We start from the raw sequence: 21,281 nt of genomic DNA on the forward strand, positions 1-21,281 counted from the left end.
GGGAAGGAAAAAGAAAATTCTTCCAAAAAAGACGAACCATGGAGTGAAAGATTGAATGACGAACTGATCAACAAACATTCAAGGTATTTACATGGTTTCGTTTTCTCTGAAAAAAAAATTGTTGAGCTTCTCTGTCATTCAACTAAGGAAGTGTTTGGCTACCATTATAAGTCAGCTTATTAGCCATATAAATCAGCACAGACAGCTTTACGACCAGCCGAACAGAACCTAACGAGACGGCATGCGTTCACGTCGGATACCATTGGGTAGTACAGACGGAACGTGCTCACGTCGTACGGGTAGTACGGACAGAACGGGTGCCATAATTAAGGACCTGTTTGGTTTTCTAGTCCACTTTTAGTTCACTTTAGTTCATGAACTAAAAGTAGACTAAAGTGGTGTTTAGTTCTTTGAACTAAAATGGACTAAAGTGGAGAAAGGGGGCAATAAATGAGAAGCATGGGTGTCCCCAACACCTTTTAGTCAATTTTAGTCCAGTTTTGTGGACTAAAGGACTAAAGTATTTTAGTTCACTTTTAGTCCAAGTGTTTGGTTGTTTAGTCCAACTAAAGTGTAGATTTTAGTTCAAAATGCTTTAGTCCATGGAAACAAACACCCCCTAATATGCTTGCTAAATCACAATCATGACTATTCAATTTGTGTACTCGATACATGATGGGTTTATGAGCATGATTACTGACAAATTAACGATCACAATTTATACCAACAGAATTATATTCATTACACTGATCTCTCTCAAGAACTTAGAAGCAGGGAGGAGGTATAGGTACCAACAATTTAATAACAATTAACAAAAAGAGAAATGAAAATATGTGGAATACGCAGGGAAAGAAAGTAAGAAACGGCAGAATTTCGCAAAAGGATCTAAGCTCCATGCATGCAATGCACGACGCGAGCTTCCTCCGCGCCGGTTGCCGTGCCGGGTAGCTAAGCTAACACACGCCGCCGTAGTCACGGAACATGAGCTCCGGCCTCGGCCCGCCGGCGGATCCTGCGGCGGCGTCACGGTGGGTTCCGCGGATGAGGATGAGCTCTTTCTGGCGGCGCAGCTCCACGACCTTGCGGTGCGAGTTGGAGTGCTCCGTGAGCACGAAGGTGGGGCTGGCCGCCGGCCGGTACTCAGGCATCAGCCGCCCGGACTTGAACCGCACGCCGCACGCGTTGCACAGGGTCTTGGGGCCCAGCGGCCCCGACCGCCACTGCGGCGTCTGCTCCGACGCGCAGTGCGTGCACCGGCGCACGCCGCCCTCGTCCATGCCCACCTCCCCGCCGGGCCCCGCCGGGCTCTTCTTGCCGCGGCTGCCGCCGTTCGGGCGTGCCGGCTTGTTCGAGTTCGACGACGGGAAGTCCGAAGACAACGAGCAGGACGATGGTGATGGAGATGACTGCGATGGTGGGCGCGGCACGAGGGAGTGCCACGCCGCGGCGGTCGCGCGGGACGACCGCTTGCTACGCGCGCCGCGGCCAGGCGCCGCTGTGACGCAGCTGTCTTGACCGGCCGAGGTGCCTCCTCCACTGCCTGCCGCGTTAGCAGCCGCTGCCATTGCGGCATGCGCGGCCGACGAGTAATTCGGCATGTCCGAGTAGGAGTCGTCCACGAACTTGGATAGCCACTCCAGCTCGGCAACTTCCTCGCTCTAAATCATCATATATACCGCATTTGTTTAGCGATCTCATGCATCGAAACCTCTCTAATAAGTACAGTAGGTAACAATTCATGTATATATTTAATTTAATTTTGATATGTACTTACGGGTATGTAGAACTCATCGGCGAAGGAGAGGAGCGACGACGTCTGGTGATCCGACGAGTTGGCGGTGGGTGATGGTTCACCCATCATGGCCCCCGAGTGGTGTCCCTGCTTGTCAGTGGCCGCGGTGGGGAAGAACTCGTGGGCGCCAGCGCCGGTGGAGAGGTCGTCCACGCTCATGGTGTCGCCCATGGGCGGCATCCCGTAGTAATGGTGGTGGTGCGCCGTGGAGTAGCAGGCGCCGCCGCTGTGGTGACTGCTCATCGGCGCCGTGGTGATGCTGGAGGCGTTGTGGTGGTATGTGCCCATTCCCATGCCGGGATCCACTCCCGTGGCCATTTCCCACTCCGACGCCATCGATCGCCAACACAAGAGCTAGCTGCCTAAGAGCTAACCGTACGACGTACTGCTACTTAATTGGCACAGGGCATCAGTTCCTTGAAACGAGCCAGTGACCGTGCTCGTTCCAGTACGAGCTAGTACCTGCTGGTCTTGTGCTATTCTCAGTGACGAGAGAGTGAGGGGGAGTGTGTCTGTGTGTGTGTGAGAGAGAGAGAGGAGGGGATGGAGTGGAGTGGTGAGAGGGGGAAGAAATAGTGCTGGGCTCTGAGGGTCGGGGGCTCCGGTCACTTTATCACCAGTAACAAAGGAAGGGGTTGTTGCGAAGTGAGGTGATGGGAGGAGACTAGATAGAGGTGGAGCTATGTGTGTGCACAAAACTATGTTTTGACAAAAGCTGTGCATAAGATAGCATATTAGAGCAAGTATAATAGTAGGCTGTAAGCCGATTAAATGCTGAGATAGAGGAAAGAGGGGAGGAGAGAGAGGAGAAATGGGTTGTAAGCTTACAGCTGGCTTAGGCACAAAAACCAAGAAAGTATGTGAGAGAGATAAGTGGACCATGTATTAACTGTAAAGAGCCAACTACTATATGAGTGGGCTGAAAGAAGGCTGAAAAAATCTTATAGCCAGTAAACCGACTGTATTATTAGCCTTGCTCTTAAGGAGGTGCAATTACGGGGGTGTATAGAATTAGATTAGAGTGCAGAGGGGGAGGGCCGAGGAAGCTGCAGCCCAGCACGGCAGCAGCAGGCCCCAACGTGCGCCGTCGCATGCACTGCATCCATCCACTCTCTGCCCAGTGCCCACCCACATTCATATGCTCCACCACCACTCGTCTCACACGCAGTCATTCACGCACTACTCTCTCCCCTCCCTAGCATAATTCCGTTAGCTACTGGCTGTACCAGTACCAGTAGCAGCAGTCCCAGTATTTTTTTTAATAAAAGAAGGGAAAAAAAACTGAAGACAGAGACGGGGAAGAAAGAAGAGAATCCGGTTACTTTAACCGCAATGCATGCACAAGACCACGTGACTCCATGAGCTGTAGCCTGTGCAACTGTCCAGGGGAGTGGACGCCGAAGCATCCTGGCCTGGCGGAAATCAATGCTGCTCGCCTCGCAGGGGCATTCGTACGCGTACGCAGCAGGCAGGGGGAAAAGTCTGCCACGCATGCACTGAGAATGGTTAATCGGTCAATTTCCTCTGTCCATACGTTGTCCCGGCTCCATTCGAAAAAACTTGCCTCAATATATATTTGGATCTATCGATCGTCAAGGAAGAAATAAACGGTGTGCCGGCCGGCCACACCGTGTGATATGATCGATCACACCGTTAGGTACGTACTCCAGTTAGTTGTATCCCTTTTTCAAATACACGCGTGTGTATTTATGTATATATATATAATGTTTATTTATACCTATATAACAAGCCAATTAATTACACACCCCGCTCGCTTGATCGTTTCTGTGGCTTATAAATCAACTGATGTTGTTTTGCTATATCATGGCTGATAAGCATGGCTGATACGAGAAAGCGAACAGGGTGACCGTTGGGTTTCGTTCGATAAGTGAAAACTTGTCATGACCGAGCCATCGCCAAGGGACCGTTTGTCAGTGACAGCTCCCGATCTGACGAGTAGATAATAAATTAGCTTGTGGAGATTAGGAGGTGAACCACCAATGGGTACGTTGTGCGCAGGGAACGGAGGTCGCCGCTGGAGTTGAGTTTACGCTCAGAGATATGAAGATGATGTTGCTGCAACATACTAGTACTCGTACTAGGAGTGGACTACTCTTATATATCTACACCGGACATCAGTCACTTTTCACTTGTGACACACTGACACTACTACTACGAGTACCTCCATGCATGCAGTAATCAATGATGAGGTGAGAGTGCGCAGGTAAACGACGTCGACGAGGGCCGGGGGGGGCCTGGTGGAGCTGGAGGCTGGGCGGCTGGCGCTGCTGCTGACGCTGAGGAAGAGGAATTGCCGAATTGCACTGGCTGGTTGCCGGTGGTAGTTACCGCCCGCAGGTAAAAGGGTTTGACGTAAAGGCAACGTGGAGTATCGGCGCCTGTGGGTATGGGGACCCCTGCCCAGCTGCCCTGACCTGCTCCTGCTCCTGCCCGCGCGCCCCTCGCTCTGGCGGGGCCTCTGGGTTCTCTGGCCCTGACGGTCAGGGCCAGTCCCCTTTCCTTTTCAGTTTTCACCGTTGCCTGGCCGGCCAGTACGACGTGCTCACCCCGTTTCTCACACGTCTCACTCACCTCCTATCCTCTCCCCCATCCTGCCCATGAGGCCATGAGTACATCGCTTAATTACCAAAGGAATAATTGGCACTATCCAAATTATATATGGAATTAAAGACAAAATACACTAACAACAATTTCCATTTAATGTGGTCGAGGGTTTGTTGCTGGCTGCTATATTAGCACAACAACTAACATCTGGTCTCTGTTTCAAGTAGCGACGACAAGGGTATATATGGTAGCACCATTGAATCTTGACAATTATTTTATACACACACACGGGCGACATGTCGGATATCTCTTTTTCGATCTCAACTAACATGTACGATCACAGGACTGATTTTGTCCCTGCGTGCTGATATCTCCAATTTCTGAAAACATGATGTTCTCGTCCAGTATGATGAGGGCTAGCTATGTGACCAACTAATTAGAGTCCCAAGCCATATATATATATATATATATATATATATATATATATATATATATATATATATATATATAGAACTACTATCCTATAGCTAGCTACAGAATAACTTATTCTGTAGCCACTTTGAGTTATGATAATTACTATATTAATTTACGAGATTATAGTAACTCCTTACTAAGTGGTTTAATATAACGTTAGGGTAAATATCCCCATGTGTTATAGTAACCCAACTATCGTAAATATGTATTGACATTATGGTAAATTAGTATATAAAATTATAGTAAATGGAGGTGGCTACAGAATAACTTATTTTGTAGCCGGCTACTGAATAGCCTCTCCCTATATATATATATATATATATATATATATATATATATATATATATATATATATATATTGCACACAAGGGACCATTGATACAGGCTCATAATGGATGGGATGGTTGCCATTTTGCGACCACATGAAGGACCACGCGGCGGAGGTAGGGCTGTAAGGTCGTCATGGACATGAGAAATTTACGAGATGGCTTGCTAGCTGTGCTGCACCACCTCCGTTCCGTTCACTTACTTTGTGTACGCCTAGAAGGACCACGCACCCTAGCTGTTTGTCGCTGCGTCCTACGGTCCTAGCTACGCTACACCCGCCACTCAATCAGACAATATGCGCATTGTGTACGCCGGGGAGACAAGCACCTATATAGGGGCGATAAACAGCTGACATGTGGGGACAGCTTGTGCATGGGCATCTGTCTCGTTAAATGTTGCTTATGCGACATCCCATTGTACAAAGTTGACACCTATCATGGATTCATGGTACAACATGCATGCATGGTATTGTATATATGGTACTGACTTCTGGAGATGAACGAAGTTTCACCTACATGTACATAAAAAAAAACAGGAAGAAAATTGTATGGGCTACAGGCAGTACTTCGAGAAACTGATGCGTTTGGTTTGAGGAACGAGGTGATTCATCATCTTCTTACTCCTCACTTTTTGTATTTGGTTTATGGAATGGAATGAGTTGATCCATCACCACCTCATTCCTCGTAAGCTAATAATTAGTACATGCATGAGGAATGTGCTGATTTCACCAAAATTAATGAGATGAACTAATGATGCATCACCTGACTCCACAAATCTAACACACTATAAATTACTCACAAGCCGGGGCTTATAGTAGTAGTAAGGAAATGCCTTACAAAGACCAATACTAGTTTACAACCAATAGTTGTATCATATATACAGCGGATCATCTGTTTATTTGGTGGTACGCGGAGTACTCCCCCCGATGCTTACGATACATGAAACAACTGCTATGTCTGATGCTACCCTTGCAAGTGCATCGATGTGATGATCAGCTACATTAGGCCAGTCTCAATGAGAGTTTCATGACTCTGTTTTCAATACTCTCTGGTATTGGAAACAGTGCAAACAAGTTTCCCCCATGAAACTCGTTTCATCCCATAAAACTATTTTCATCTCTCTCTTTATTTAAACTATGCCACATCAACTTATTTAATGCTCATGAAACTCTTATTGAGACTGGCCTTATTATAATTTGTGCCCTAAAGGAATGAAGTCCACTATTGTCTGTAACATAAACTTCATTAATTACACAATTTCGTTGTAAAGAAAGAAAAACAACCATGCTGCAATTTTCTCGAGGAGGCATGTGGTGCATTTTGTTACTGCTGGGCGGGTGGGCGCCGAGCAGCCGGCCGGGCATATGTGATATATATACAAGAGCCACAGCGGGATGGGTGAAGGCATGGAGCGACGCCGCAGCAAGAGCCAAACAGCGACTCTGTTTGTGGGGGAGCATGCTGCGTGCATGCGCGCGCGCCGAGTGCGTGCCCGTGGTGCGGCACGGCAGCGGCACCGAATCACGTGAGGGCGACGAGGATCCCGAGGCGCGGGCGGGTGGGGGTGTACGTGTATCATCCTTAATCAAGTGAAATGAAATTTAGTTCAATTAAACTCCGATTCACTCCGATACAGGCCATACGCAGTTCCGTCCCCGGCCCACGTGACGCCCGGCCACCCCGCGCCCCGAGCCCATCAGAATCCACGAGCCCGATTAGTTAACTGATCCCCTGGCCAAAGCAGCTCCCCGGCGCCAGCTTGGCATGGTCAGGTTAAGTAATCCGCTGGCGGCTGGCGCGCCCTGATCCTTCGTTCCCTGCAAATTAAACCACTGCACTGCGCTGCACGGGAAATTCTCCGAGCCGGGGTCGGGTCCTCCGCGGTGCCAACCCAACCGCATGCGAAGCGATGTGTCGGTTGGAAACTTCGCAAGGGAGGCGGGCGGGCGGGCGGCGAGGTTTGCGGGTAGAGCTGACGAGGGATGGGGACGCGACGCGAGAGCGGGCCGCCTCTTTCAGGCCCGCTCGGCCCTCTCCTCTGACACCGGCCTGCTGGGCATCACGTGGCGGTTGCTTTCGCAGGGCCCCTGCCGTACTCTGCCACGTGTCGGTTGGCGGCCGGGCAGCGCTTCATTCATGTACCTCCGCCCTGCCGACGTGCATCGGCAGCTAGCTACTCCAACCAAGCTGGGCCTGCCCCGGCCTAGCGCGCGCCAGCCATCATGCATTGCATGCGCCCAGCGGCACACACACACACAGCTACGGGGCTCAGGCAGGCAACATATATCCCGTATACTGCTGCGTACGAGTAGGATTTATACAACGGACGGACCTTCTTGACCCTCATTTTCTGTTTTGAGAAATGAGATGCTGACCTTCACGTTTTGTCGCTGCGCGCATCAGAGATATATGGCGCCGAGCTCGGCCACGTCGCGGCCACATAGTTTAGTTACGCCACCACAGCCTCAAAGCTCGGCCCATATGCTATGGCGCCGGGACGTGATCTCGGCACCGTAGGTCATGGCATGACTCTTGGGGTCCAAAGGTGAAATTTAGACGTATAGGGGTATAAAATACTAGGACATTTGTATATTAACAACGATTTGCGACACCCGTGGTTAAAAATAATGGACATCAATGGTTGCTAGTGTTATAAACAAACTTAACTGATAACTTAGCACTTTCTCCCGTTTCTAGATTTATTAAAATTTGGAATTGAAATATTTTGTTTTTGTACATTTTCCCCAAAGACCTCTCAAATTGTCTAGGAGCCATCTTCTAGAACTAAGATGCATGTCATTAGCCACGACGCAATCAGGTACAGAAGGCTAGTCCAAATAGGTGAATCACCGATCGTCCTTTTATGTTCTTGATTGACTCTCTCCAGTAAAAAAAAAACTCTCACAACTGAACGTCCGCAACTCCGCATCCGTAGTGTGGTTCGATAAAAACAAGTGGCAAGAGTATAGTTGACTTTTTTTTCCACAATAAAAGAATCTGTCAACGCTTTAAGCAAGAAGAAAGACCAAATCTTACTGCAAAGCAGTCCGGTGGGCCGGCGGCAGCAGCCCAACGGCAGCGGCGAAACCCTCGTCATCGTGAGGGGCTCAGGGCCCGTTCGTGACGGGCACGCTCAGCGGTCTCGCAAAATCAGGAACAGTCAACAGAGCATTTCCCTCCCGCCGCCGCGCCGCCGCTTCGATTAGGCTCGCGGTTGTCACAGTCGCCTTCCACACGATAGTCCAGCAAGGAGTGGCCGGCGATGGCGTGAGGCCGATGCGGTAGCCTGCGCAATCGCAGCGGCGACCGTCGAGGCCTAGCCTAGTTGCTCTGATCTGATGCCCAATCACCCGGAAGGAAGGTATGCACCCACGAACCATGCGTTGCAAAATTTCTTCAAAATCCTGTCGAAGCACACGATTTCATCCACAATCCACACACGCGCCGTCCAACACATGATTATTAGAACGGCATAGTTTATTATTCACTCTATACACTGTTCATCGCTCCTCGCACCTCCTGAGCTCCCCAATTCGATCTCTTCTGTACTGTACCTCAGAACACTGCACTACTCAGCATCTCTGGCACTGGCAGTGCGGCGACTGCAGCCTGAGGCTTGCTGGATCTATGCTTTCGTCGCGTTTGGGCCGGCACCGGCGGCAGACACGCTCTCGAGGTACCTCTCCACGACGTCCAGGCCGCAGAGTTCCTTGACGACGGGCATCGTCGCCGGCACGTCCATCTGGAACGTGACGGCGGAGTTCGCGGGGCCGGTGCTGACCGAGAACTCCTTCCTCGCCGCCCTGATGGCCTCCCTCATCGCGCAGTGCACCGAGGACGCCAGAAGAAGCGGCGGCTCGCCCGAAGCTGCAACAAACATGTCCGCGGTATGTCATTTTTTTTTTCATAAGCGGTTTGTTGAGAAGGTCGGCATGATGGCATGAATGTTGAGACGGGGGTGAAATGAAACATTGTGAGGAGATGCTTGCCTTTTGAAGACAGGACACGCTTCTTGTCACGGGCGCTATTAAACATCTGAACATTGAACTCTTTGGGGATATTATCCACCGTGGGGATCTTGTACGTCCATGTGCCGTCGTGGATGACCAAGCCGTCCGAGTTCGTCTTGTAGTCCTCGTTCGTGAAGAACCCTATTCCTTGGACAAAGCAGCCTTCGATCTGATTGAGTGATGAACAGTGTTCAGAGGAGGAGCACATTTTCATCCATACAATGGTCTACATGAGCTGTGTTCATTTTGTAGCTAACCTGGCCCAAGTCCACAGCAGGGTTTAGGCTTTGCCCGCAGTCGTACACCAGGTCGCTGCGTAGAATTGTGGTTGCTCCTGTTAGGATATCAACTTCCACCTGCAATGTCCATTGCAAATTTCCAATGAAATGTCAGCTTTAGAAGAACTGGAGCTGCAACCTCCAACAAAAAAAAAATTGCAGTTGCATTGTCAGGATACCTCGCTGGTGCCAGCTCCATAGTTCAAGTAGTTTGTGAAAGATGGATCAGGAGTCCAGTATGCCTGTGCTGATAAGTTCACACTCGCCATGCTTGCCTGTAGATGAGGAACAAATGTCATGAACAATTTAAACTGCTTGATATTGAGTTCCAGTTCCTTAGACTTATCTGACATTGCTACTGATTGATTAATGATGGAATGAAGCGAGGCAAAGGATTTGAGTAACTGTAATTCTTGGTACCTCTTTCAATCAAAGTAAGGGACATGTTACCAACAAAGTTAGAGTTAAGTGTTATCCTCACCTGAGCAATCAAGGCACTCCATTCCACTGTGTTGGACTCAGCTTCGAGACTCTCCTTGATAGGCTTCAGCCTCTCAACGAGTACAGCACATGATTGTCGAACTGCTTCACAGCTAGATTCAGAAGTGGTGCTCCCAGCAGTCCAACCTCCTTGGATCAGGCTTAATGTGTCTGCCTGGATAACCCGAACCTTGTCCAGAAGGCATTCGCCACCATCAGGGCACATCTGTCCCAATCCGAATGCTGTCATCTGCTTCACTTTAGTCCACAATCCTTGGCCTATCTCAATTCCTCCAACCTCGACGGCAATGGAACCATCATTCATGATCGATACCTTGCCTGGAGTTGGTCGAAGACTAACCTCATAAATGGCTGGCACACAAGAAATGCCGCGTTTCTTCCATTTATTGCTGCTATTAAAGTGCTCAATCATTGCAGCCCTGTGCTGGTATTCTGGAGACAAGACCAGCTTATCAAACATGGAAACCAGGCTGTATGTAGAAGCTTCCCCGGCACTTTCTCCAAAGAAAACTTGAAGGCTTTCAAAATCATGAAGGTTCTTCCTCCTGACGGTGTTAGTGTCTAGTGCAAGCACCGAGGCAACATGCTCGATGATGGCTTCAGCGATGAAAGAGCCCTGCACATCTCCAGGAGCTCGCATTGCTGACTTTGATGAGACATTTGTCTTGCAGACCTTGGTGTCAAATTCAAGATTGCCCCAGTTGTACTTTTTGAGAGCTCCTATGATAGCACGTGGCATTATTGGACTCACATCTGCTGATATTCCAGCATTGATTCCAAGATCAAGGTGCAAGGCTGTGATCTTGCCATCTGACTTGAAACCAACAGAGTACTTCGCCTTCATTGGATGTCTCCCTCCAGCCATTATCATGTCCGTCTTGCGATCGAGGTACATCCTAACTGGACGCCGCAGCTTGAAGGCAGCAAGGGCACATGCACATGCGGTCTGACAAAGAGGCAAAAAAAAATCATGGTCATCTCTAACACATTTGCATCTCAACAGTTTTTTGGTCAAATCATGAAGTTCAATTGACAATACAGTGGCAGTTGAAAATACAAAATATTGAGTGAATCAAAGCTCTAGTTATAGGCAGGACTTACATGCGCTGCTTTCATTGCCTTTCCACCAAAGCCTCCTCCTACTCTTCTGCTGATGACACGGACATTGTGAAATGGAATGCCAAGGCACCTTGCTATCAAACTTTGTGTGAGCTCGGGCATTTGTGCCGAGGAATAGATTGTTATGCAGTTATCTTCATCAGGAATTGCTAGTGCTGCTTGAGTTTCCATGTAGAAGTAGTACTGGGATTCAAGTTTTACCTGTGGGCACAAAAATACTAGGCGTGAGTGTTTGCCCTTGCTGGAAATTCAGAGTGTATATATAAATATATCCTTTTGAACATAACAAAGTGTTCTGTACCTCTGCTGATAGAATCTTGTGGTCAGCTTCAGACATCCCTTTGTTGTAGTCACCAACTGGCTTTGGAGCTAAAAATGGGGGAATTTGGAAGTAGCTGTTTCTTTGGATGGCATCTTCTATTGTCAGAATTGGTGGCTGCAGATTTTCTGTGCTATACTCAACAACAGCTTGCTTTGCAGCCATATTAGCATACTTTTGTGTTTCAGCAATCTGAGTGAATTGAAAAGCAACAAGATACGATAAGCTTGCCTGGTTATACAAAAACATATTTCTATTTTTGTGTAATCTGAAATAACACTAAAGAAACATTACCACAACACCAATATTTTGACCAGCAAATTCAGCGATTGGATCCGCAAATAGTGGTTCATCTCCTAGCACCGTCAGGAAGGTGCTTCCAACATTTTCTCCACCGCTTGGAATATCCTTTGCAGTTATAACTGTGATGACCTTCTGTGAAGCCAAGGATGATTTGAAGTTGATACTTTTCACATGAGCATGAGGATGTGTGCTGTAGATAAATGCCCCATAGAGGCAATCCTTGGGAGCAAGAATATCATCAACATACACAGCCTCCCCTGTATAAGAAAAATGAATATGGTTTAGTGCATTTTTAAGAGAGGAATCAGTAGAGAATGCTGGGACGGAAGCTTATGAGATGGTTCTGCACTGACCAATCTATTGTACTAATAAAGACAAAAAAAAGGAGCCGTGAGATGATTATTTTGTGGAGTATACAGAAGAAAAGAGGTTCACCACAGTGGAACATGTTTGGAAGTTCAAGCTAAATCAGTTTATGCATCGGTATAAGAGTATATACCTGAAGCTTGGATCTCTGCCCCGACTTTCTTGATCGGCTTGCCAACAGGCTTGTACTCATCGCTGAAAACCATTTCTTGTCTTGAATGTATTGGCAAATCATTGCTGTCAACCTTAAGATGCTTCTCAGGTGAGTCCATAGTGCTACGATTTGTAGTTCCATTAGTATATGACCCGGTGGGAGTATCAATATGTGATGGTGCATTCGAACTGTTGGCAAGGGAAGATAGGAAATTGAACAAGAAACTGACAGCCAAACTGATCCTATATTCACGATGTGTAGTGTCTTCTGACGGTGAAACGGTATCTTTGAGTAGTTGAATTGCTTCAAGTATCACAAATGAGCTCAGTGATTTTCCCTTCAAGAAATCCTCAACCTTCTTAGCTCTGATGGCATGATCGACTCCGTAGGCACCAAATGCCAAGCATATATCCTCAATTAGATGACCGCCTGATGTCCTTGCCAAGAAAGCTGAATTGACATATGAGACAGCATTGCCAAGTGGACGAGGTGCTGCTCGGAAAGTCTCATAGGTGACATCATCTGAACCCCAGTCCGGGATAAATATGCTCAGCAGCAGGGTTCTATAATCACATGGAGGCTGCTGCAAGAACTCCTCCAAAGTGAAGGACAGCCTTTTGGAAGCCACCTGGATTGTGACTGTCGAACCTGCAGCTAGGAGCACGGTTGCAATGTCCGATTCGAATGGCAACCTTTGTGCCATCATTATGTTTCCACCTATGGTTGCAGTGTTCCGAACAAATGGTGAAGCCACTTTGTTCAGGTGATCAGCAATCTTTCTGAAGACTAGATTTCCATCTGACAGCACCTCAATAGCTTTAGAGATGGACACAACTGATCCAAGCTCAATTCCTTCGCTGCTTCTGTTGATGACAGAAAGCTCTGGGATTCCTTTGATGTCAATGTACTTGTCATAGAGGTCCTGATCCTTGTACACTCCAGACCCAGTGTTTGAAGCTACAATCTTCACAGAATTTTCATCAAACCAGTTGGAATCAAACAACCTGTGAAGCTCTTCCATGCTCTTAGGATGGTACCAGCCGTCGTCGGAGACTGCAATCGGAACATCATTTTCCTGCTTCAGTGTAGACTTGATCTCGGATTTGAGAAACTCTGGAAATGTGCAAATGGCGCCACTGTTGTAGCCCGGCAGCTTGCTGACTTCTGCAGGTTCGTCACCCTTCTTCCAGAAGCAATTGAGGCCCAGGTCCTCGAGGTCAACATCAGAGGCAAAGCTTTTGCAGGCGTCAACAATGGGTCTGTACCCGGTGCAGCGGCAAAGGTTGCCAGAGACAGCCTTCTCTGCCTCCGAGGATGTGATCTTGGAGAAGCCAGCGGGAGGCTCTGGGCGATCGGACTTCTTGTCGGCCTTGACAAGGGCGGAGAAGATGGACATACACATGCCGGGTGTGCAGAAGCCGCACTGCGAGGCATGGAAGCCGGAGAGGCGCTGCTGCACGGGGTGGTAGCCATCCCTGGTGTTGCCGATTCCCTCACTGGTGGTCACCGAGCAACGGTCCACGCTGTGCAGCAGCGTCAGGCAGGAGCTAGCAGAGAACTCGGTCACCTCGTCTGTTTCCGGGTCGTACTTGGAGATGAGGACCACGCATGCACCGCAGCCACCTGCCACAATGTGAAATTGTAAAAGCGGGATGACTTTAGCTCGTTTATCTTCACACTTCACTGTACATGAAGAATAGCAGATATTTTTGCATTCAGAGATAAATGTAGAAGCTGATGCTAATTCTATAGAACGAAGGTGCAGGAAAATTCAAAGTTTACATTGTAACCTCGTTATATAAAGCAAATACTATATAGTTCAAAAGATAATTCCTGTTTCTTGTAGTATTAGCTTCCTGTGTAGTATGTCCCAAACATAATAGTACCTGATTTTTTAAAATATAATGATTCTTTTTATTAAGTAAACAGTCAGTCGAGTCCTGCCTGAGAGCAAATGCAGGACGGTATTCCTTCCATTGAAAAATGCAAGACGTCTTTTATTCTGAGAAAAGTCAAACTCTGTGCATTTCTGTATAGCAATCAGTCTGACTATCAGTATTGCATTATTGGTTTTAGTGTATAAAAAATGCAGAAGCATCTTTAGGGATCTGTATTTTAAAGTCCTTGCACATCATATTAACTTTCTAGCTATAACTGTTGTAGTTTGCAAGAAGCATCTGTATTTATTTCTTGTAGCTGGTATCGAGGCACATAGGTTGATGAAATAGTAGCAGCCAAGGCAGGTTGTGCCTTTCGATCTCTATGGATGGATTGGTCTTAGCTTCTTGGGATGTCCGATCCGTGAGACGGTGACATCCCAAGCAAAAAAATAGGAGGTACACAAGAAAATCGAAGCTATATATCCAATGGGAATTCCACTCCACTGGATGAAATGGACGAAAGATAGCGCCAGCGCCCATGCATCAGGGAACGAAAAGGCACTGGCATCCTCTCGATCTGCAATCTAAAGTTGGCGAAGAGAATGCACATGCACGCAAATACATAATAGGAGACTCCAAGGAAAACTAGCTACCATGTGTGCTTGGAAGTTGCCAAGAAGCCCAGAACGAAACATAGTGTAGAGAGTAGAGAGGAGAGCCGAAAGCTCAACAATGGCGCTCTGATCTGACGTAACGTACCTTCGCCGCAGCCGAGCTTGGGCCCCCTGACGGGCGTCTGGGTGCGCAGGAACTCCAGCAGCGACGTCGACGGGGCCACGCCGGCCGCCTCGTACCGCTTGCCGTTGACGGCCAGCACCACCGTCGACGACGACTCCGCTGCGGCTGCCTCCTTCCCCATCTCCTCCTGCACAGCACAGCACCTCTGGGTCTGGGGAGCCGATCGATGGTGCCTGCCGTCCTGTTTATTTATACGAGTCCCCGACCTGCTCCTGCAGCCGGCCGGGCGGCGGTATGTTGATGCACGCGCTGACGTCGCCGGCGGCCAGGATGCGAAAGCGTCCTCGCAGCTGCAGTGCAGGCCTGTCAACAAGTCAAGGAGCAGGACCGATGGCATCATGCATGTGCCTCCCAGTGTTTGGCTCTATGTAATGTAGGAGTAGTATATTCGTAGCCGGTGCATGCTTTGCAAAAACAAATACGGAAATGATCCAGCCAGCGTATTGGACTAGCGAGCATCCAATCAGCATGCATTTTTTCAGTCGTATAAGATACTACTAGTACAAGTGTACAGGTACAAGGCCACAAGCCAGCAATGCAAGCGATCGGGGAGATCAGAGATGCGCGCGGCGTGGACGGGCGATGGCGCGGGTGGACGGCAGCGGCAAAAACGTCGGCGGCGGACGGTTCGCGCGAGCTGCCCTGCCCTGGCAATGCATTTCAGGTTTTCAGCGTTTGGTCAGCCGGCGCAGCGACGAGCGGAAAATCTCGCCACCCGTGAGTCGCGACGCGAAGCCAACGGGGTCCTCCTGCACGTACGCGCATGACCTCGTCTCCGGTTTGCCGGGCACGCGCCGTTTTCGGTTGGACTTCGAAGGCACCCGTTTATTTCCTCCGTCCCGAAATGATAATCAGAAGGTTTCTTATTTGACATTTGACACCTAAAGTCTAAAGATAACTCGATTCTTTATATGACCATGATCTTTGAATTTTAAACAAGCTAGTGCCCGGACATCCTGACGGACGAGCGTGTCTAGAGGCCCGCACAGCCCGCCCCGTCCACCTAGATTCTCTCCGCCCCGCACGCGCACCTTATCCTTGTCGCTGCGCCCGTTGCTCCTTCACCTCACCCCCTCCTCTCTCTCCGTGCGGACGGGACCCGGGAGCTAGGATGAACGACTGAGGACGAGTAGGACCTGTCCGCAGGCACTCGACATGCCGCGCGCCCTGTCCGCCGCCCCCTGGCGCGCCATGCGCCCCATCCGTAGGCCCCCGGCTCGCCACGACCCATCCCCCGTGAAAGGATCAAGATACCCAAGAGGGGAGATGGATTGGGTTAATTCTAAATTTTTGCAATATTTAAGTCCTACACTTAGCCCATTTCACCTCTTGTGCCTAAAATGTGTTTCTATTATTTTTCCGCACAAAAGTTTTGCACCATAGGTTCCAATCATACTCTAGCATGACAATTCTAGGAATGTAAAGACATGAAATGAATTGCTCAAAGGTAAATACTCAAAATAAAGAGAGGGAAAGGAACACGGCGATGTTTTTCGAGGTATCGGAGAGTCGCCACTCCCCACTAGTCCTCGTTGGAGCACCCGTGCAAGGGTGTAGCTCTCCTTAATTCGCGCAAGGATCAAATGCTCTCTATGGGCTGATTCTTTGACACTCCGTCGCGGTGAATCGTTCACAGCCACTCACAACATGACTTGGGTCATCCACAAGCTCCGCCGGATGATCATCAAGCTCCCAATCACCACCGAGCCGTCTAGGTAATGACGATCACCAAGAGTAACAAGCACAAACTCTCACTTGACCAAGACCAACCTAATGAGAAAGGTAGATGCACACTTGCTACTTCCTATGCACTAATGAGGTCCTTAATCTTGGATTATCAAATCTCAATCACCTCACTATGCTCTTGCTCTCTCTTGCACTCCAAAGGTGTTTCTCAGCTGAACAAATGGGCAAGAGATCTCTTATGGACGAGTGGATTAAGTATTTATACCCCCTCATTCAAAACATAACGTTTGGAGGCTGAGTCATCACACTGCGGGCTGACCGAACGCTCCGGTCAGTTGTACCCGCCACTGTGTTAGAAAGAGTCGTTAAGTTCTGATCAGACTCTGACCAGCGTCCGGTCAGCACCCACCGGACGCGTTCGGTCAAGAAAAAGCCTCTTTAGAACCTCTATGGAGTCGACCGAACGCAGGAACCCAGCGTCCCGTGCTCCTCCACTCAGCGTCCGGTCAGTACCAGACGACTACAATTGATTAAATGAACTGACCGGACTCACCTTTCAGCGTCCGGTCACAACCAGACCAGCATTCAGTTAGTACCAGACGACTGCAGTTGATCAAATAAACTGACTGGACTCACCTTTCAGCGTCCGGTCACAACCAGACCAGCGTCCAGTCAGTCATTTGACCCTTCATTCACTTCCAACTCAAAATCCTATGTGAATGAAGTTGACTCCAATTAATCTTAGGGCTATTCCTGAGCCACCTAGTGCTAGGTTTGACAATTGTGCACCACACCTAACATATTAGACTTACCTAGGTCAAGCTACTAGTCCATACCTCCCTTAATATTACGGCTAAAGGAAAAACAAAGTCCTAAACTACTCTAAATGTCACTTCAACTCCAAATGACACTTAGAACTAGCCGTCCTTAACCTTGTCGTCCATACTTTAAAAACTGAAATGAATTCCATTGATGGAAGCATGAAAACCATAATTATCCAATTGTCATTACCATGACCTAACTTAAATTGCCTCTGCAAAACACACGTTAGTCATAATAATCTCATGCCGTCATTAATCATCGAAACCCAACTAGGGGCCTAGATGCTTTCACCCCATCGCCCCGGCCATGCGCCCATCACTCACCGCGCCCTCGTGACTCTTCGAACAACATGAAACACTTGAATGCAACATACGTCTAAAACAGACGAAACATTTAGAACATACACTTATAACCTATGTGTGAAACATATGCAACATTAAGATAAAACACTTGCAACATGAAATCACTTGCTGCAACATAAGACTAAAACAGCTGAAACATTTGGAACATACTCTTACAACGTATGTGTGAAACAAATGCAACATCCAGATCAAAACGCTTGCAACATACGTCTGAAACATAAGAAACTTTTCGAACATGCTTGCAACATACCTCCAAAACACTTATAACATGTGCAACATCCATATGGAACACCTGCAACATACCTTTAAAACATCTGAAACACTTGAAACATACATTTGCAACATAGGGGGAGGGAAGGCCGGGCCGGTCGATTTTAGCTGTCGAGGTGGGAGTCGGCGACAAGCGGCGACGTACGAGCACCACTAGCACCAGTCGCGCTCGTGGGTGCCCTTGGCTCAGCCAGGGACGACTTGAGGCGCCTCGGCACGTGCACCCAACGACCATTGGTAGGGGCAACGGTTGGGAGGCGCTCTGATGCCACCGGACGCGAGAGATAGACCGAGGTAGGAAGGGCGAGAATGTGGAGAGCTGAGGCGGGCAAAGCACGCGATGGTGCGGAGCGAGCTGCATGAGCGGGGCGCGTGGTGGGTGGGAGCAAGGAACGAGAGGCGGAGTGGGGCACGTGGTGTCCAGATGGACGCCCGGGTCTAATCATTATCAATAAACAAATTGGTTTTATTTTTTATATCTAATTTATTTGACACTACAATTTGTTTTAGCATGTAGAGCTTGTTCGGTAAATATTTGCCGGCAAGCGAAAATATGAGTATACAAGTATTAGATTTTAGTAAGATAGGCAATGTCCATACTGGGTTTGCTGCCAACAAGAGAAATATGTCTTGTCATATTCTTGGAAGGTATTGCCAAAATTTTGGCACCAGACCAATTATATGTTAAATATCTTGAACTTGCTCATATTTTAGTTTGGCAAAAGTTGACTGTTAACCAAGCAGACCCGTTAACAGCCAACGAAAATTATCATTTTGCTCCTATGGTCTTGTGCAACACCTTGAGCTTTTGCGGCAGCTGGCCATGGTGGATTTGTTGTGTATTCTAAATATTTTATGGCAACTTTTGTCCGTGCTAGAACCTCCCAAAGCGGCTACTCTTGTGCCTGGTGGTGCTATGCTTCTCTCCCAATGGCATTTTTGTCCTTATGTGTTTATTCTCATGGCAAGCCAATGTTGATGACTGAAAGCTCTGGGATTCCTTTGATGTCAATGTACTTGTCATAGAGGTCCTGATCCTTGTACACTCCAGACCCAGTGTTTGAAGCCACAATCTTCACAGAGTTTTCATCAAACCAGTTGGAATCAAACAACCTGTGAAGCTCTTCAATGCTCTTAGGATGGTACCAGCCGTCGTTGGAGACTGCAATCGGAACATCATCCGCCTGCTTCAGAGCTGACTTGATCTCAGATTTGAGAAACTCTGGAAAGGTGCAGATGGCGCCGCTGTTGTAGCCTGGTAGCTTGCTGACTTCTGCAGGTTCGGCGCCCTTCTTCCAGAAGCAGTTGAGGCCCAGGTCCTCAAGGTCAACATCAGAGGCAAAGCTTTTGCAGGCGTCAACGATAGGCCTGTATCCGGTGCAGCGGCAAAGGTTTCCTGAGACAGCCTTCTCAGCCTCGGAGGTGGTCAGCTTGGAGAAGCCTGCCTGTGGGTTGGGGCGGCCGGCCGCCTTGTCGGCCTTGACGAGAGTGGAGAATATGGACATGCACATGCCGGGCGTGCAGAAGCCACAGTGAGAGGCGTGGAAGCCAGCCAAGCGTTTTTGCACGGGGTGGTAACCATCCTTGGTGTTGCCGATTCCCTCACTGGTGATCACCGAGCAACGGTCCACGCTGTGGAGCAGCGTCAGACAGGAGCTAGCGGAGTACTCAGTTACCTCGTCGGTGGCCTGGTCGTACTTGGAGATGAGGACCACGCATGCACCGCAGCCACCTGCCACAAAGTGGAGGAGTTTAGCTCTTTTATCTTAACTAGATAGAAGTAGAAGCTGGTGCTAATTCCACTTTCAGAAGTGCACTTGGTTCCTTCAAAATTCACACTGCAGCTTCGTTATTGAAAAAATAGTATAGCTCAAAAACCCCGGTTTCTTGTAGTATTAGGTTCCTGTGTATGTCCCAAATATAATACTCCCTCCATACTAAAAAATGAAAGGGGTGTTCGGGCACTGTGTACCGGATGGTTTCGGATGATTCAATAGTGTTCTGTGAGAGAATAAGCTGAAACAAGCCAAGACAAGAGCAGTCGAACAAGCCGACATCGACACGGTATTCAAATCATAACTTTGACTACTTAATTTTATAAAGATATTTATCAAAAAGTAATATATGTAAATTTTTGTGAAAGTATTTTTCAAGACAAATCTATACATATAGTTTTCATATTTCCACACTCAACAACTTAAAAGTTATTCATGATTTATATTTCCAATGTTTCACCCAAACCTTGTAAAAAATGACTTTATTTTTTAGTATTGAGGGAGTACTTGATTTTTGTAAAACATAATGATTCTTTTTAACTAAAACGGTTTGTCCAGTCCTGCCTTAGAACAAATACAGGACGGTATTGGCTCCATCCAAAAATGCACCATTTAGCACAATCAGTCAAACTCTGTACATTCTGTTTAGTAATCAGTCATATTGCACTATTGGTTGTAGTGTATACAAAAATGCAGATAGTTTAGTGTTTCAAAATTGTTGCACTTCATATTGAGTTTCTAGCTATTATTGTCAGCAAGATGGTGCTCGCAAATAACTCGGGCAACTAGTGTTTTCTTGTTGTAACAATTAGATTTTTCTTACTTGAAGATATCTTTATATAAACAATTTTGTAGCACCTTTTGAAAATAGTTTTGTTATTGCATTGGTTTTCTCTCGATGCATCTCATTGCATCCATTAGCACGAGGTCATTATAGTTATTGTTGATGAATTTCTTCTTTTCTTTCCCTCTACTCCTCATGGCCGTGCTTATTCTACTGGTGCAAAATCAAGATGGGATTTGGTTTCAGCTCAATTCTCAATAAAACTATCAAGTCTTTCATAAATTGTTAAGTTTGTCGAGCTTGTGGCCTCTGACGGGCGTCTGGGTGCGCAGGAACTCCAGCAACGACGTCGACGGGTCGACGCCGGCCGCCTCGTACCGCTTGCCGTTCACGGCCAGCACCACCGTCGACGACTCCACCGCTGCTGCCTCCTCCTTTCCCATCTCCTCCGCCTCGCGCCCGATGATGCTAACCAGTTAACCACCACCCTCTCCTGCCTGCGGTGCACTGTGCACAGCACCTCGATCAGGGTACGCAGGCTGTGCGCCTTCCCTTGTTTATATTTATATATTTAACTGTATTTTATTTATATTATATTATATATACGGCCCAGTCAACCGTCCGCACGCCGCCGCCCGGCGGCACCACGCCCGCCGTTCCCAGTTGACAGTTGCCACTGGCCAAGAGCCCAAGACAT

The 21,281-nt window shown here is 48.1% G+C and overlaps 3 protein-coding genes across 3 annotated transcripts; all 3 read right to left on the reverse strand.

The window, feature by feature from the left end:
* Positions 1-759: 759 nt before the first annotated feature.
* Positions 760-2,335, reverse strand: LOC136478188 (GATA transcription factor 4-like). The gene is made up of 2 exons (XM_066476540.1): positions 1,775-2,335; positions 760-1,658 (listed from the first exon to the last, which is right to left on the reverse strand). Exons 1-2 carry the CDS (start codon positions 2,126-2,128, stop codon positions 954-956), a joined length of 1,059 nt encoding a protein of 352 aa, XP_066332637.1. The 5' UTR covers positions 2,129-2,335; the 3' UTR covers positions 760-953.
* Positions 2,336-8,580: 6,245 nt separating this feature from the next.
* LOC136477452 (indole-3-acetaldehyde oxidase-like) lies at positions 8,581-15,054 on the reverse strand. Its single transcript, XM_066475652.1, has 10 exons — positions 14,847-15,054; positions 12,187-13,830; positions 11,679-11,944; positions 11,367-11,576; positions 11,048-11,266; positions 9,927-10,892; positions 9,625-9,720; positions 9,425-9,523; positions 9,147-9,336; positions 8,581-9,024 (listed from the first exon to the last, which is right to left on the reverse strand). Exons 1-10 carry the CDS (start codon positions 15,004-15,006, stop codon positions 8,783-8,785), a joined length of 4,092 nt encoding a protein of 1,363 aa, XP_066331749.1. The 5' UTR covers positions 15,007-15,054; the 3' UTR covers positions 8,581-8,782.
* A 3,930-nt stretch (positions 15,055-18,984) lies between these two features.
* On the reverse strand, positions 18,985-21,027 carry LOC136454350 (indole-3-acetaldehyde oxidase-like). Its single transcript, XM_066454800.1, has 2 exons — positions 20,892-21,027; positions 18,985-19,757 (listed from the first exon to the last, which is right to left on the reverse strand). The coding sequence occupies exons 1-2, from the start codon at positions 21,025-21,027 to the stop codon at positions 18,985-18,987; spliced, it is 909 nt and encodes a 302-aa protein (XP_066310897.1).
* Between the last annotated feature and the right edge of the window lie 254 nt (positions 21,028-21,281).

The sequence above is a fragment of the Miscanthus floridulus genome, chromosome 1, assembly GCF_019320115.1.
Source record: "Miscanthus floridulus cultivar M001 chromosome 1, ASM1932011v1, whole genome shotgun sequence".
NCBI lineage: Eukaryota > Viridiplantae > Streptophyta > Magnoliopsida > Poales > Poaceae > Miscanthus > Miscanthus floridulus.